The sequence below is a fragment of the Myripristis murdjan genome, chromosome 14, assembly GCF_902150065.1.
Source record: "Myripristis murdjan chromosome 14, fMyrMur1.1, whole genome shotgun sequence".
NCBI lineage: Eukaryota > Metazoa > Chordata > Actinopteri > Holocentriformes > Holocentridae > Myripristis > Myripristis murdjan.
The window spans coordinates 1,138,082-1,156,402 of record NC_043993.1 but is presented as its reverse complement, the minus strand read 5'-3'; the positions used below and the strand labels follow the sequence as shown (position 1 = coordinate 1,156,402).

The window sequence follows — 18,321 nt, the reverse complement described above, 5'->3', positions numbered from 1 at the left end:
AGAGAGAGAGAGAGAGAGAGAGAGAGAGAGAGAGAGAGAGAGAGAGAGAGAGGAGCTAAGCAGCAGGTCGCTCGGTGTGTGTGCGAACGTGTGTGTGTTTTTATGTTTTGTGTCGGTAGCGGCGGGGCTGTGCTGTACTGTGCTGTGCTGGATCCGTACCGGCCCGGGTGTGTGTGTGTGGACGGGATTACCCCCCAATCCCCTCCCTTGTCTCCGGTGTTCCGCGCGCCCTGCTCGGTGCAGGAGGCACCATGCCGCCGCGCTTCCCCGCGTGCTCCCTGCTGCTGGTCGGTCTCTGCTGCGGCACAAGTTTCCCAAGTAACATCAACATAGGTGAGTGTGACGTCCGGCGCTGCACCCAGGGGCGCACGGGCAGGGATACAGCGACGAGGGGGGAGATACACACTGTGATATTCCTATGATATTCCTATAGTGTGTCGTTGCAATGTTATTTCTACAATAATGCCAGTATTTCTATAACATTTCTCAGGCACATTCTATAACATAGTCTGGCCTTATCCAATAATACTCCATGTAGTATTTCTTAGTTCGTCTTTAAACTGTATAGCGTTACAGAGTCTATCTATCTATCTATCTATCTATCTATCTATCTATCTATCTATCTATCTATCTGTCTGTGTGTGTGTGTGTGTGTGTGTGTGTGTGTGTGTGAGAGAGAGAGAGAGAGAGAGAGAGAGAGAGAGAGAGAGAGAGAGAGAGAGTTTATTCTCTGTCTTTATAGTCATTCAGTCTAAAATTCCCGTAGGAACCTTATCTATAGGAGTACTATCCTGTTGTGTCAGGCTGGCTTATGTAGGGTCTTCATTTTGCCATAGTGACCTATAAGTGTGTCTGTGGCACCCAATATCTCTAATATCCCTTTAGTGATTCATAATTTGGCTGTGACTCTGAGTCACTATAACATCTCTAGCCTATAATTTTCCTGGCGTGATTTGCAATGCGTGTATATGCTCAGTCATTTTAATTTTTCTGTAATAAACCTATTGTGATTTATATTGTGTTGATGTACTCACTGACTCTAATATTGCTCTAGTGACTTGTAGTGGTTCTGCAACGGTGCGTTCATAGTGACCTATTGTAATTGGCAGTGTATTTGTTTTTCCTGTCACTATAATATTTTCTCATGCTTTGGTGTGATATTTGTATAGTATCTCTCAATTGTACTACAGTTTTAGTATGCACATTATGCGGTGTGTATTTGATAGGAAGGGCATATACGAGTTTAAACGCTCCCGGCTGCTCGTCTAAAAACTTGACCGGGCGGTGGGTAAACACGGATGAAACGGCGCTGTGAATAGAGGCGGACTCTCGTGCACCGGAGCAATGTTCCGTTAATGCTTTTCTCCCCATTTGTAACCATGACTGGCTCTTGTTCACATGCTTGTCTGCGTTAGGCTGGCGGACGCTGCGCGCCTGGCTGCACAGCGCATTATTCTCCCTAAATCGAGCCATAATGTGAATTATCCAAGCGCCGATAAAGATTCACTACCCCTCCACTCCCTCTCCCCCTGCAGCTCCAGCCTCTCAGCTCCGTTTCTACCTGACTGCGCATCAAGTTGAACAACCTGCGTTTTGGCGTCGGAATTAAAAAAAAACACAAGTCTGAGTCTGAGACTGCGAGGCGACCTTCAGCGTTTAGTATTAATAACACACACTCACTCACAAACACACACAGTGACCTCACATTATCTCAGCAACCGGTGCAGAAGTGATTGTGGGTTTCTCCCGGTATGCTTAATAAATCCAATGCAACTGCCCTCCTGTCAGAGCAGATAATCCGGTTGCACGCGCCGAATTAGCACATCACCCTCATGCCTGTCTCGTGCTCAACAATGAATTATAGTGACCTTATTGTGCCGTATGGTGTTTCTCTGTCTCTCTCTCTCTCTCAAGAGACTGATTAATTGTACTTTATGCTCTTTATCTCATGGTGTCACTGTAATATTCCCATCTTACATAATTTCTGTCATATTTGACTATAGTAATATTCTCAAGATTCACTGGAGGCATTTGCTGCAGCTATATTAGGACTGAATAACATGTTAAAAAAATCATATTGCAGTTATTTTGACCAGTATTTCTATTGCAGTAATTCCAATATGATTTGTGATTTTAGTGTGAGTCCTGATTTCTGCACCATAACTTTTATTTTCAATAAAAAAACAACTATTAAAATTGTGATGATGTGATTTTTGCTGGGGTCGAAACAGACTACAAGACATCTCTGTTTTGGCCCTCATTTGACCTTTGTCAAAAAACGTGTAGCCCGTGTCATATGGGAATTGCACTGAGCTATTTTGTGGTTTCGAATGTTTTTTGATTAATTGTGCTGTCCTATTATATAGGATCTGTAAGGAGGAACTCATATGGACAGAGTTCACTCATTCATGGTGAGAATGAGTGGAGTAAATCATATCATACAAATGGAAAGGAAAGGAATGGAAGGAAAGTATGTTGGATTATTGAGAGAAAATCAACTTAAACCCTGAATCTGCTATGGGTCAATGCCACATTGAAACAGAGTGTAGTTCAAACCTTGAGGCAAAGGGAAGGGAAAGAGCATTTGACTGAGAGAAGACGAGTGATTTTCAACGTCTGTGCTTTTGCTCCCCAAAAGCAAAACCGAGATGTGTGACAAAGAGCGAGGCAGAGACTCACATTCACAGGAAACAGCCTTGACAGCTTCTGCCCGAACAGACAGAAAAGGTGTCTGGGTGTTGATGGAGAGTTTCTTTATTTCATCCCTGCTTTGCCTTTTTTTTTTTTTTGATTGAGCTGATGTCCTTCAGAGCTACTTACAGTAAGCACTACAGTAAAATACACTTTGGTTCCTAGACAGCTGCACCAAAAATAAGGGGTCAAAGGTCAGAGTATTAGTGTTTTACAATATTCCTGAAACCAGAGTACAACCATGAAGTTAGAACTAAGAAGAGAAATAAGATAAGAGCTAAGACGAGAGATAGAAGGGATGGTTTTTCTTTTTTCCTAGCGAGTACAGTGAGCAGATAAGCAGAATAATTGAGCTGCAGGGGTTACAGTGGGCTGGGAAGGGGAAGATGGCAAACTGGATGTTGATTGTTTCCAGTAGAACAACAATAACCTCAGACAGCACAGCTGTAATGTGATCCTGCAGAGGCGACTTGGCAAACAAAAGTTGAATTCTCACAACTTTTGCCATCACTGCTGTGACAGTGGACAAAGCAGACAAACCAGATATTGAAAAATGGAGAAAAATAGATTCAGCTCCAGTAACTACGTCTTGTCTTGCTGCTCATGTTTCTCTGCAATGATAAAGAGAAAAATACAAGAGGATTTTTTTCCCCCCTCTGATTGTTATTTATGAGAAATTAGCACTGAAACAAGTCAATGAACCTATTAGTAATTGCCACAAAAATAAATAGTTTTTATTTTGTTATTGATTCATCATTCATTCATTCATCTTCTAAACCGCTTATCCTCACTAGGGTCGCGGGGGGGTGCTGGAGCCAATCCCAGCGCTCATAGGGTGAAGGCAGTGAAACACCCTGGACAGGTCACCAGTCCATCGCAAGGCTTATTGATTCATTGTCTTCACATATCAAGTTAAAATAATGCACATTTGCTGATTATGGCATCATAAGTGTAACATTTTGCTTAATTTTTTGTGTTTCATATTGTAAAAAGAATACATTTGGACTTTTTGTGTGCTGGTCACAATAAGTACACAATTAGAAAACATCACTTTGGGCTCTTCTGATGGGCACTTGGCTTTATTCTTGATATTTTATACACTGAATGCTCAACTGGGTAAACACAAAACAATTGCTAGTTTAAAATAAATTTTAAAAAAGAAAAAACAAAAACATATAATTTTAAATTTGTTTTGGCTCAACTTTTAAATTTTCTGTTCAGCGTTCACAATATATTCTTAAATAAATACTCCGACTCAGTTCCTATGGGTAGCATGGCCTGTTAGCTTAGCATAAAGACTTGAAGTGGGAGTCGTTAGCCTAGCTCAGTCAAAGTGAAAAAGTAATCTTTACAGCAACTCGGAAGCTGTCTTATTTACAGAATGTATATGTATGTATATGTACATTCCAAGACATGTATTTCAGAGCAACATGATCCACTGTTTAAATAAGACAGCTTCAAAGTTGCTGTAAGGTTCATTGTTGTTTTTTTTTCATTTTTGCCCGGCTAATAACTCCCATAGACTTCAGGTCTTTCTGCTAATCTAACATGAAATGCTATCCACTGGAACTGAACCACTAGACATCCAGAGGTGAAAATGGTATCCATCATCTTGTTTCAGTCTGTGGAAGTCAGGGATTTTGTACCAAACATTGGAGTATTCCTTTAAGAATGGTAAATTAAAATTAAATGAAATGGGAGAGGTGGACCTGGAGGAATACACCTCCTCCGTCCTCGGCTTCATCTCCAAGTGTGCTGATGATGTCACCACCACCAGGACAGTAACCTGCTATTCAAACCAGAAACCCTGGCTCACCTCACCTGGAGTGCCAACACTTCCCGTCTGGTCAGGAAGGCCCACCAGCGTCTCTACTTCCTCAGGAAGCTGCGGAAGGCTGGACTGGGGAGCTCCGTCCTGAGGAGCTTCTACCACTGTGCGGTGGAGAGCATCCTCTGCACCTGCATCACCGTGTGGCACGGCAGCTGCACTGCTGCTGAGAGGAAGGCTCTGCAGAGGGTGGTGAAGGCTGCACAGAGGACTGTGGGGAGCAGCCTTCCCACCACCTCGGACCTCTACACCTCACGATGCGGGGGAGAGCCCTCCGCATCATGAAGGACTCCACCCATCCCGCTCACAGTCTGTTTCAGCCCCTCCCCTCAGGCAGGCGGCTGAGGAGCATCCAGAGCAAGACCACCAGGCTCAGAAACAGCTTCTTCCCTGCAGCTGTTAGACTGTTGAACTCAAGCCATGCTCTGTAGTCTCCCACCCTCTCCCAACTCATTCTCTCTTTCTCCCTTTTTCCTGCACAAATCACTTTAACATGCGTGTTTAGCATTCATAAGCTCATCTCAGCACTGTTTGTGTATCAAGTCTAACAGTTCCTGAATCCCAGGACCAGGCGTCGGGTTCTGTCACTTGGTCCATTTATATATGCTGCTTATATCTATTCGTACACACTGTTTATATTATATATACACTGTTTACATTTATATAGGCTGTTTGTATTTATTTACATATACTGTTTATAGTTTATACATACTGTTTATATTTATACATATTGTTTATTATTGATATATACTGTTCATACTCATATATTTCATATTTTATATTTACATTTCTTTTTTTTACCTTGCTTAATTTATTCATTTAGGCTTATACTGGGACCTGAGTTCTAATTTCGTACCGCTAACGTGTAAATGTGAGCTGGTATGACAATAAAGTTCCTTGAATCCTTGAAAAATTGTTTTCAGTGGATGAGTTGTTATTCCATCATTGCACACTGAATGGCTATACCTGTCACCATGGCAATCATGAAGCACCATGCCATTGCAGGTGCCTGACATCCCATAATGCCAGGCTGTATGAAGTTGGGGCCAGTGTCTGTACCCATGTTCTGGGATGGGACAGTAAATGTGGTCCCTTCTTCTCTGTGTTGACTTCTCTGTGGTGTGTTGTCCCAACAGGAGGCCTGTTCCCCACGGGCTCCCATGAGTACGAGGTGTTTCGCTTTGCCCTGGCGCGACACCAGGACGCCCCCAAACTGATGCCACAAGTGGATATGGTGGACACAGGCAGCAGCTTCGCCATGACCTATGCCTGTAAGTTGACTTAACAACAAAAAAAAAAAAAAAAAGATAGTATCTGACTGATGGAATTGAGCCTCACAAACACAATTTATATTCAGGACCGGCAAATCAGTCAGTGGACCACCAACCTCCAACTGATAAGATGGAGGTCAGATATGAGGTGGTGTTTGGTATGCACTGAATCTTGGTGTAGTACTGATGACATCTGGAACTGATTGACTGATTGATTAATTGACTGAGTGACTGATTTATGAAATTGTGTAAGAAAACTACTTCAAGGTGAGGCATTTACCACCACGTTTTTATTTTATTTTTTGTATTTTTGGGGGGGAATGTGTGAAATGCATTGCTGTTGTACTCAACTGTATTTTTTGTTTGTTTGTTTGTGTATTTGTTTTTTAACATTTGTTGAAATAATTGGAACAAAATTCAGTTGTAGGTTGCCAGAAATGACTCTTGAGTCTGGTGGATATGACACAGAGAGCTCTATATTAACAATCCAAGCGCACAGTATGCAGAGCATGGTGCAGGTGCATTTAGGGCGTGTCCAAGTCCACTTTTGCTATTCTAACAGTGGGAAAAAAAGCCACATGGTTTAGAGGGGTTGTACTGAGTGTCTTCATCAATCATGGGTCTGTTTTGGGTGTAACAGTTAACCAGTCAGAGTACTATATCCCATTCCCTTTAAAAGACAGGTGCGCCTGCTTCTTGGTGGATTGCTATTATAATGGTGCATTTGTCAGGTAAGAAGGAAGGCTTCTCTGCAGAGGAAACGCCCTGAGGTGAAGCAGCATCCCTGTGTGTGGAACAAGCAGAGTGGACGCACATTGGCGCCCCCTATGTAGGCGTGCATCACTGTCTTGATAATGAGCTTCAAATAACAGAGAAAACTGCAGCACTGACCTCAGATCTGCTTTTTGCTCAGTCAATTGTCTCAAGATAGCAATGCACCAACAACGCACCCGACCACAGCTCATTTTAACACCAACAAACCCATGAGCGCTCAGACGGACACAAGTGACTTTGTTATTTACACAATGTGGGCACTTGGCAGGAAAATGACAACTGAGCAGCTTGGAAACTAGCAGAGACATTTGAGTCCTTTGCACTAGGTGTAAGATAGGGCCCAGACATAATTCAGCCAAATGTCTACAATGGGAGCAGAGCACTTGATAAGTCCAGTGATACTGAGAACATGCACTCACACACTGAGCCCTGTAACATTTACCTCAGGTCTTCCTATGTGTTGGTGAATGTACATAACATAACTTTAGGTAAACAGTTGCCCTTGTGCAGGCGTGCACTGGACTCATGGCTAGTAAGTTAAATTAGAGCAGGGTTCAACTTTATGTCCCACTGGAACCCCTTCACAGGCCCCTAGTGGTCCCTGGACTCCAGTTTAGGAGCTGAGGCCTGGAGAAGCACCTCTGCAGAATGCAACTGTCCTCAATCAGACTTTGGTGGGTTTGATGTCACAGACAATGAATTTTGCTATGTTTGTGATCTTTCCAGCCCTTTATTTACAATCTTATCTCATGACCTTGGAGCTGCAGACGCTCATTCAAAGGTCTCTCTGTGATTTCAAGAATGATTGCACATCCCACGAAACAAACCTCTCCTGTGTGTCATCTATACCCGCTCAGTATATTCACCTGTCAGCTAGCGCTCTGGTGGTCCATCGGGCTTTTCGTCTCAATTAACAAAACAACAAACTAACAAAAACAAAAACCCTACAAAAAAGAGCTTTGAGGTTTCTCAGGCAGCCACTCCAATGCGGTTTAAACCTTGGTATTGACAAATTAGGTTTTTGTATTTGGTTTCACACAGCCAAATAGGTGGCAGCATATCACCAGTGATGTCCTTGTTTAGAATTGAACAGAAAGTCCAAATGATGGCCAGGTAACTGGGGGGAGACTGAGACAAGGTGATGGATACCATTTTCATCTCTGTACACCCAGTGGTTCAGTTTCTATGGGTAGCATTTCCTGTTAGCTTAGCATAAAGACTTGAAGTCTATGGGAGCTTGGCTCCTTCAAAGTGAAAAAAATAAACCTTTCAGGAGCTCTGAACTTGGATTTGTTTCAAACTTTTTGAAGAAGTTTGATGTGGAACTGTAACTGCTGAACACATTTATCCTTCCGTCTGTTGCAGTGATCCATGCACCACTTTCTTTCTTTCTTTCTTTCTTTTTTTCTTTTTTCTTTCTTTCTTTCTTTCTTTCTTTTTAATTACAAGAGTCTAAATCAGAGATGTCAGAGATCAAATTTGGCCCATGAGCTGTCTTATCCAGCCCCTGGGATGTTTCGGAGGGTATGGGGAAAAAAACAAACAAACATATTTTTAAATATTTTTTATTTGTAAATATGATTGTTTTTTAGAATGAAAAATTTGCATCCAGTTATTATGAACTATACGTCTAATAAGCAAAATAAGAGGTTTCTATGATAAACTGATAAATTAATGATTAATGATAAATTATGATAATTTGATTAGACTAGCACTACAAACTATCCACTGCCAGCAAGTGAAGTTAAAACCAGCAGTTTAGTTGCTGTGTTCTGTTAGTTCCAGAAAGATGGAAAGAGCGGTTAATTTCTTCTGGTAGGTAAACGGCAAACGTGTCTGATGTATATTTGTTGCATTCCTCTCTTGTGCTTGATGTAATTCTTCATTATGATTTACTTTCATGGGCCAACATGCAGTTGATGGGATACAGCTTGATTTAAAGAGAACTCAGAAAGTAGTCTAAAATGTCCACATGTTGACTTGCGTCATATTGAGGTTGGCAAAAAATATTCCTGCCCTTGTGAGGCTTTGTTTGAATGAATGTGGTCCACTAGCTGATATGAGTCTGACAGCCCTGGTCTAAAGCCTGAAACACAACAAGCCAACCAAGCCAGCCAAGAGCTAGCGCCAACTGATGTAGATCAGTTTGCGTCTTCTTTCATCTCCTGCTAAAAGTTGTCCATTAACACAGCAAATGAACAGCAGCTGATGGCCGACATGCAGCATATTCTGGTGCTTAGAGGAAATGACTAATACCAGGAGGTGGCAGCACTCTCAGAAAATCACAGAAAGATGGATACCGGTTGAATCTTTACCTCCGCCCACTGAGGTGTAATATTTGTTTTTTCCTTCATAATTTTGACAAATCACAGAGAGTCTCCAAACTAAATGCACTGAGACAAAATCTGGTCTTCCTGGCTGCTTTCAACTTACGTCCACCCACTCTAACAAATTACCAACATGAACTTTAACTCTACCCATGAGATTATTCCTGCAGATCACTTCTGCCGGTAAAACAAGTCTATGTTCAATTCAATTCAATTCAATTTTATTTATTTATATAGCCCAGAATCACAAATTACAAATTTGTCGCAAAGGGCTTTACAGGAAATACAACATCCTCTGTCCTTGGACCCTCACATCGGATGAGGAACAACTCCCTAAAAAAAAAAAAAACAATGTCAATGTAGTTTTATCAAGAAGTGCATCACCTCCACATCTTGCTTTGATATGATCAGAGCCTTTATACTGCAGAGTGTACAAAGTGTTTTATCCTGCAAGAGCAAACTTCCCAATCTATTGATTAGAGATGGAGGTTTGGTTCAGCCGGCCCTCTCTCTGGTACCCACTTCATTCCTCAAACCCCAAAGATCAGTGTCAAGGATGTTTTCCAGGAACAAAAGAAGCAAAACTTTCTCGCTGACATCCATACAAGTTTGACACTGTCAGTGGGGTTTTATTAGGTTTCAGGAGCCTTGGAGCAACAAAAAAGAGAAAATAAACACCAAAAGTTTCATTTCAAAGTAAAACTTTCCAGAGAGGGGATTTCCCAAAGTCACAATGAAATGAAAAATAACTTTTTCAAGTTATTAGCTAAAAATCAATGCAAAAATATTCATCTTAACAAAAAATTCAGAATTCAAAACAATTTATGAAGTTTTAATGTCTTTTTTTTTCTTCAGTGGTGACATCATGAGGAACTTATAGAGCAAAAATTTCAACAAATAAAAACATCACATTTTTAACAATCATGCCCCTCCCGTGGAAAAAGCTGTCTTTCTCTCCTTAACTAATCTATTATTGCTTTAGTTGCACCATAGAAATTTAATGGGTAGTACCTGGTTCACCGTAAATATATCGCATCAGCAGAAGAGTTTGGTTGAATAACATTTCTGAAACTACCTTCATGATAAAACTAACACCTGGCTGTTAGGTGGATCTCTCTGTCATGATGTTGCATGGTGGTGTTATTTATAAATGATTGGATGCCAATTCATAGCCTATATCAGGCTAACATTAATATTAGCTAATTAGATGTAAGTCAAATTAATCCTAATTAGCTGTGTTGCAGGGGTGGATCTACCCTGGTGCAATGGGGTGGCAGTAGCCACCCTAAAAACTGGCCTTGCCACCCCAGTTTGGGCAATCTAATAGAAAAATAAATAAATAAATAAATAAATGTTGTTCCTGGTTGGAAATCGGCTGTCCGAGTGCAAGTGAATGTGGCATTAGAAGACACAAGGGCAGGGTCCATTGCTCTGATTTTTCATTGCTCTGATTTCACCAGCGGTAAAAAGATCACCACTGATCCAACCAGAAGAAGCTCAGTCTGACTTTTACACTCAGAGGAAATTAGAATAATCACAACTGTGTCAACCTAGTGGCTCTGGAGTCAAACAGTTTGTGGTGTTTGCTCATTAGCAAAAGTGATGACTTATCTGTCTTCCCTTCCTTTGCTCTTTCTGCATGATTGGGCCCCCCACCGCCACCCTCCCATCCTGAAAAAAAAAGAAAAGAAAAAGAAAAAATGACAGTCCTGTGCGCAGCGGTGGACATGCCAGAAAAAAACACACTATAGCCTACTGTTTCCTTATTGTGCTTGGCTACATAATAAATTAAAGCTTTAAGTTACATTTCAGTTCAATTTTATTGTAAGTTACATGCTTTACAACAAACACATGCCCGCAACTGTGGGGCTCACAAGCATTAGCTACATTTTTCACACAAAATCCAAGCATTCTGTGTTCAGCACCACGGAGAGCGACAGTTAGCTACAGTGGTGCTCTGAAGCTGAAGTGGGTTCCAAAATGTCATTGTCGCTCTCCGTGGTGCTGAACACAGGATGCTTGGAATTTGTGGGAAAAATTTAGTTAATGCTTGCATTTTAGCTAAATCCACAACAGACTTTTGTTTAATTATGCATTGCATCCGCGGCGTGCTGTGATTATATAGGTTGATTAATTTCTCTGCGTGACTCGAGCGCAACAGAGCATAAAGTTGCCTTAATCCCTTTGTGATTTTGGGTAGTACATATACAGGCTACATGTACAGGTGACATATCGTCTACCCAGCCTCCCCGGATGGTCCGCCTCTGTATCTATCTATCTATCTATCTATCTATCTATCTATCTGCCAACCCATAAAATTTCCATGCCACCCTTTGAGTCTTTACTACCAGGTAAGACTCAATTCCTCCCAAAACCAACTTTTTAATATTTGGATCAAAATCAAGAGCCACAGAGTTATCTTCACATTTCTTTTATTATTTTTTTTTTGCAAAAACAGAACATGTTTCCATTAGCTGTGCATCAGTTCTCCCGACGTAAACAAATTCTTCTGCCGAGGCCGTGACATCAGTTGAACGTTTACAGCTGTTCCCTTGGCAACGGTAGGCACTCAGCAGTACTCTGATTTGCCGTTACCCAAAGGCTCACACCTGTTCTACTCATTCAGTTCCTGTGATTTCCACTTTTGATGTGTTGAGCCCTGCCTCAACATCTCGTTTGAACAGGAAGCACAATAAATTGAGGAAGAAAAATGCTCTCAACAAACTGTTTCACTGTGAGTTTAAAGAACAGCTGTTTGGCATGGCGAAGTGGGAAACCAGTCTGCAACACCAAAACCCACATTGTTGTCAAGCACCCTGCTGCAGTGTCTTTGAGAAACACAATGAATCCCTGCCAGCTGCTGTGTAGCTGAGGCTGACCTCTGACCTCGCTGTGGAGAAAAGCCAGTTTGTCCTTGAGGAATCAAAACAAGTCAAACTGTAATTGTGCAAATGCATAGAGAAAGTTACCACAGAGATGGAGGTGTCTTCCATTTTCTTTTCCTATCATGTTCTTTTTCCTCATCCTCACTGAGGGTTGAAGGTCGGTGATGTCAGACAGACTCGACCTGTTAGGTCAGATAGGCGTGTTTTGTCTTTCCACCATGCTGTTCACTGTCTCATGTTTTGTTTGGTTTCCTAGTGGTTTACCGTGTTGCATACTGCATTGCATCATTTTGTCAAAATACAAGCTTGTCCTCTGTGATTCCTTTGAGACTTGACTCAACTTGACTTGGTTTCATAACTGTGAGACTGCAGGTTTTCATCCAAATCCATCCAAACGTCACAGCAGCTTAGTTCACTGACACATTAAACCAGAGAGGAAGAGGTAATTTGTAAAATTAGTAGTGTTTGGCTCACACGAAAACCTGCAGACTCTCAGGTGGCAATGGCAAATGGAGGAGAACCGCTGCAGCTGAGGCCAGACCCTAAACACACCTCTGGAAATCAAGTGCAGAAAAAAATACAGAGGTCCTCCAAAAAGTGAGATATTTCACCTACAAAAAAACATAAAATGCTTTTTTATAGTGAACTATAGGGGAGAAAAATTCACCAAACCACATGACCACATAGGTTGTTTGTTCCTACCCTCTTATATGACCCACAGGAGCATTTCCTAAATCAGAACCCCCAACCAGGTGATATGCCATGAGCTGTGGTGTGCATACGTGACAGTTTGAGTACGTTTAGGCACCAAAAATACAGTATGGTAAGGCCGAGGTTAGGATTAGAGGACCTTTGAGGATGCAGAAATGAATGAAACAAAACATGCAGAAGACCAGACTCGCTTCACATGGGAATCAAACTCCAGGTTGAAGGTCCTGTGCAGGGTTGACCCAATCATCACTCTAACCGTGTCCCATGGATTTTGTGGTTTGTTAAACTTCAATATGTCATCTCACGGTCCCACATACCACATTGTTGTTATTTACACAACCAGCCGAGTAGAGTTATGCTTAATTAGCATTAAGAATAACTATGGCTCATGATAAGCTGCTGTACAAATGACCTATAGGGTCATTTTTTGGTGGTTAGACCACTGGCACAGACTGCAGCTGGCAGTGCGTTCTGGGGAAATTCAGTGGTCAGTCCAGAAAAGTCAGCACTAACCTTAGCACCAGCCTCAGCCCTAGGCCAGCTTTTCGGGGCTCACCCTGCTCTGTCAGGTTGTACAGGTCTAAGGCTGGTGCTGTCACAGCTCAGAATGTGAAAGTGTGAATACTTGTTCGGCCCAGGATTGAAAGCCTTATTCTTAAAGGAATACTCCTGTGCTTTGGGGAAAATTATCTTTTTCTGACTTCCCCAGACTGAGAAAAGATGTTTGATACCATTTTCACCGCTCTACGTAAAGTGGTTGGTTCCTATGTGTAACATTTTGTGTAAATGAACTTCTTCTTCTTTTATTTATTTATTTATTTATTTTAAATTCCAAGATGTGTATTTCAAATCCACATGATCCACTGTGTAAATAAGACAGCTTTGGAGTTGCTGTAAGATTTATTTTTTTAACTTTGATAGAGCTAGGCTAAACACTCCCATCGACTTCAAGTCTTTGAAGTGCTACCCACTGGACCCAAACCACTTGCCCAGAACGTAGCAGTATTCCTTTAACCCTGGGCTAAAGACACAGTGAACAGCTCTATTATTTGTCTTTCCCCCAGCATCATAGCCGCAGTGCCGCTGGAAATCTTGTCATTGAACATCCATCAATTGCAACAGTGACAAATATGGTCAAGTTACTTATAAATATTTCAAATCAGCCATGATGATCGCATAATTCCGCTAAACACTGTATTGCGCTCTTTTTTTCTCATCTCACTGCAGTCAATGGCCGTGGTTTGGTTTTCTCCCTCTGTAGGCTTTTGTTGAATTATGTAATGGTCCAAACTCAGGCAGTAGTAGATCCTGATGCAACACAACCAGGGAGCAGCTCTCATGTTTTATCTTGTGTGTGTGTATTACTTCTGATCGGTAGTTAGGCTAGTTTTACATTACTTCTGATTAGTGAATTTTCAAAGTTGGAAAATTTCCATGGGAATTTTCGGAAATTAATGGGAGTTAACGGGAATTAACGGGAATTTTCTGGGAATTTTCTGGAATTTATATTCACTGCATTCACTCAGTCATATACATATGTACATAATAAACATTTTGGTTTGTTATAAGCAGATATGCATGCAAACATGTTACATTATAATGAATTTCCAGGGAATTTTCGGGAATTTTCCCGAGTTGAGTCAAACTGTCGTGACTATTGGCATAACCGGTGTACGAAATAAGGCGGAGCAAAGGGGAGCACAGCTCCCCTGGTGGTGACATGAGCTCCCCTGGCTGGAAACATTGTGAAATTTTGGGGGAGTGGTGCCTGCTTGGTGCCGGCCAGCAGCGCACAGTGTGCGTGGCCAGCCGGTCAGGTCTGCCAGATCTGGTTGATTATTATTATCAGCTGATTATTGATTGTGTAATGCCGCAATTCGCAGTTAATCGCACTGCGCGCATTAAACAATTTTGCGGAAGCAGGAGGACGGCATGATTTATGTCGTATCCACGTTTGCGCACTGCACGCGTGACCGTGCATGTGCTCGTGCATGACCACCCGTTGTAGGATATTAATACGACCAGCAGTTATACAGCGTTAGTAAGAGGTGTAGGCTGTTAATTCAGGCATAGGACTGTGTGCAGTACTATTGTTATGGTGTGCATATGAAGTGGTTCAAACTACCCATTAAAATGCATAGAAATGCAGGAAATTGAATCGTGATGCTGATGTGACGATTGTCTGTCTCAGTGGAAGTGCTGTAGCCTAGTGGAGTATAGGCTACTGATTGATGATGATCAAATGTGCTCGAAATTATTTGCATATGTGAATCATGGTGGACAGTTGAATTTGCATTGAATCATGCAACATATTTGTTTCCACCAAAATGCAAAGTTAACAGTTTATATTTAAGTTTTATATTTAAGTTTTATTTCACACACTTGGGTATGGGGATGATGATTTTACAGTATGCTGGCATTGTGGCCTTTGGGTTAGAGGTGAGTCCTGAGTTCAGGAGATTAGGGTTTCCATTTACAAAATGGTGATATTGATGTTGACATTCATTTTATTGATTATTGTTTATTTTTGCCCCATTCACCTTAAGTTAACAACAACAAAAATGAAATTTCTTAATTTCTTAAAAGCTTAAATTTCCATGGAAACTTTTTAAAAAACCTCATTCAAATTGATGACAAGAAAAAAAAAAAGAAAATTCCCCAAATTCCTGAGCCAAATTTTCCCGGGAATTTTCGGAAAAAATTGAAAAAAAGTGACAGAAAAAATCTTCTGAAAATTTCCAATGTTCCAGAGCAAAAATTCCCACGGGAATTTTCAGAAACTTTCCGGGAAATTTACCGGAAACTTTCCACCCCTTTGCAACACTACTTCTGATTGGTTTAGCTAACTGCAGACCAGAGCGTTACATTACTTGCGATTGGTGGAACTGACTCCAGGCTCTTGGAGACTCTCATAAGAGAGGTAAACCAGAGCAGAGCAGTTCAGAGAACACACTGTAGGAGAGAGTGAAGCTGGCTCAGGGCTGTGCTGTAGGAACCAACAATAGAGGCTGCACACACTTTTCTTTCTTTCTGTGTGTCAGTGGGGGGAAACCGGTGGGAGCCGACTGTACGCCAGCTCTGCAACACAAACACACAAACTGTACTTTCCAGTGGCCTGAATCCAGCATATTAACATGCAAATTAACCCATGGAAGTGCATTCTCAAACACTTTCACAGAGGTGTAGCAGCATGATTTAAGCACTAACACAGTATTATTATGTATATTCTGTACTATTCTAAAGGGTGTTACAGGAGTTAAAGGTTCATTATGCAAAGCTGAGAGTTGACTCAAGCAAGTTTTTGTCAGTTTGGACTCAACTGACAAAAAATGGGTGGGATAATGCTGTGTCCAGGAAGAGGAAGAGTGCTCTTCAACACCCTTCCAATGGGAAGTCCCACTGGAGAGCTTGGGTATGATTTCTGAACCCATATGACGTCAAAGCAAGTTCAGGACACCAACAAAAAAAAAGTTTGTCAGGTGGAAACTGTAAACAAACAAACAAACTCAAGGTCATATTTATATTTGATCACACCCATTGTGCCATTTTTCATTTTGTGCACCTCATCATCTCAGCATCTTTTTTTTTGTTTCTGACAAAAAAAAAATGCAGGGTAAAGAACATGCAATTTTTTTTTTTTTTTAGTTTCAATAGCAGCAATCAGTAAAAGATGTTGAATTCTCTTGCGGGTGGCCATGTTTTTTTTTTTTTTTTTTTTTTTTTTTTTTTTTGTCTAAAGTGGAATTCTCTAATGCGCCCCGATGGGTACTGGGAGGTTTAAAGTGGGCACTTCCCAGGATGTCTCAAAGCACACAATTAATCAGCAAGTCAAGCTGACAGTGAGAACATTCACATTTCACTCTTATTCAAAAGTCGAAAAGGTCCTCACTTCAATTCAGTTGTAAATCATTTGCCTTTAACACACTGGCACGATATCGACGTGTGGGGGGGGGTGTAGGCGTTTTGAAATCGGCTTTCGGGAAGGCGTTGCATGTTAGAGAAAACAACCTCTATTCATCCATATGCTTTGAGTCGCCAGTGCCATGTTATGTAACTGGATCCACAGAGTAGCAGATTAAGGACTTAAGCTCATCTGTCGCTTTGCTGTTACTACTTAAATAAAACTTTAAAAAATAAACAGTTTTCTTGGCATGTTGGAATTTCAAGTTGGTATTATTAACAGCCTCTACAAAGGCGCAGCCCTCTAACTGTTGATTATGTATAAATGTACACAAGGCATTTACCTGAGCCCTCTCTGAAGCCAGGTGGGGATTGAGATTCTCCAAGATGTTGCCTGGTGAATGTAGAGTTAGATCTGCTGCTGCCTTGGCTGATACAACCTTCCCTCTGGCCACACAACTGCGAAACCTGTCTCTCTCTCTCTTCCTCTCTATCTCACTTTTTTGCCCCTTTTCATTCTCTCTCCACATGCATTTTTCCATCTACTCGTCAGTATTGTTGTCTCTCTGTCACACTCCATTTCTCTGCTTTTCTTCCTGTCTCTCTCTCTGTCTCTTGTCGTCTCCCCTGCTCTGCTGTTTTGCGAAATGTAAAACGGAGCAGAGAGAGACAGAGAGACAGAGAAAGAGACAGAGAGAGAGACAGAGAGAGAGACAGAGAGGGAGAGAGACAGAGACAGAGAGAGAGAGACAGAGACAGAGAGAGAGAGAAAGTGAGAGACAGAGAGCAGTGGGCCCTTTGAGACAGGCAGGAAGACCAAAGCAACATGGTTGGATTTTCAACATGCAGTGAGGTAGAAAAACAAATATCACGCTGAGAGGAGAGACTCAATTCATGTGGCATCAACATTACATCCAACTGTCTGCCTTTTCATTTGTTTTTTTTTTTAAATCGCAATATTCTGAATGGCAAAGACCCACCTGAGAATCACAATCATTTTTATCAATGATTCCAATAAATGCACAGGAATGAGTGCCAGTGATGTATGTGTAGGCGACCAGAATAGTAGCAGAGCAAATACTCACACATGGCACGGCAAAACAAAAAGGAACACTGCGTGATATAGACTAGGCTACATGGCTTTTGGATAATGTACAAGTAATGCAATCTCTGGTGGCCATATTGGAAGACAGCTCTTGGCCAACAATATTCAATAACAGCTGATTGTGTTTCCAAACATTGACCTGTAGGAGATCTTTAATGTATATATATCTGTGGTTCATTTCTGTATTGGTTTAAACTGGGAATGGGTCATTTAGCCACTGACATGTCCAGACGAAGCTGTGTGTACTAATGTCACCTAGCAGCTGGTTAAAACTGCAGAACGTTCTGGTTCTGTGTGGTGTAATTGTCTCTCTTCTATAGACTTCTATGTTTCTCAATAGGGGTGTGGTGGTGGACACAAAGACCTGCAAACCCTTGGGAACACATTTGGGGAATGGCCCCTCATTCTGACCCCCTAAGCTTAAGTACATATTCATGTTTGCAGACACTGTTGGGTTGCTAAAGGGAACATTTTTTTTAACTGTTAGATGCAAAGAAAAACAGTAGGAAAAAAAACAACAACTATGAGAGAGTCATAGATTCATCTGACTGGGTAATTATGCATGCTACAATTTTAATTGCAATTCCAGTAGAAACTACTTAGTGTTGTGGCAGTAAAACACATCACGAAAGGTAGGGTGACCATATTTTCAAACCCAAATATCAGGACCTTTAAGTGTTACGCACATTTATGCTCATGCACCTGTACGTGTGTAGGCATTTTCATCAGGATAGGTGATAGGTGGTGCACTTTTCCACACCATGAACACCTCAGCAAATGAAAATATGGTTTTGTCTCCCAGAATCCACCAAAACATCTTTGCAAACTG

At 41.4% G+C, this 18,321-nt stretch overlaps 1 protein-coding gene across 1 annotated transcript in view; it reads left to right on the top strand.

Moving 5' to 3' along the window:
* The first annotated feature begins 292 nt into the window (after nt 1-292).
* The window catches only part of LOC115371426 (glutamate receptor 1-like), a 121,673-nt gene continuing 103,644 nt past the window's right edge, over nt 293-18,321 (top strand). Inside the window, exons 1-2 of the mRNA XM_030068807.1 lie at nt 293-333; nt 5,656-5,790. Of these exons, the coding sequence (XP_029924667.1) occupies nt 5,736-5,790 (55 nt within the window). The 5' untranslated portion in view covers nt 293-333; nt 5,656-5,735. The remainder of the gene's footprint in view (nt 334-5,655; nt 5,791-18,321) is intronic.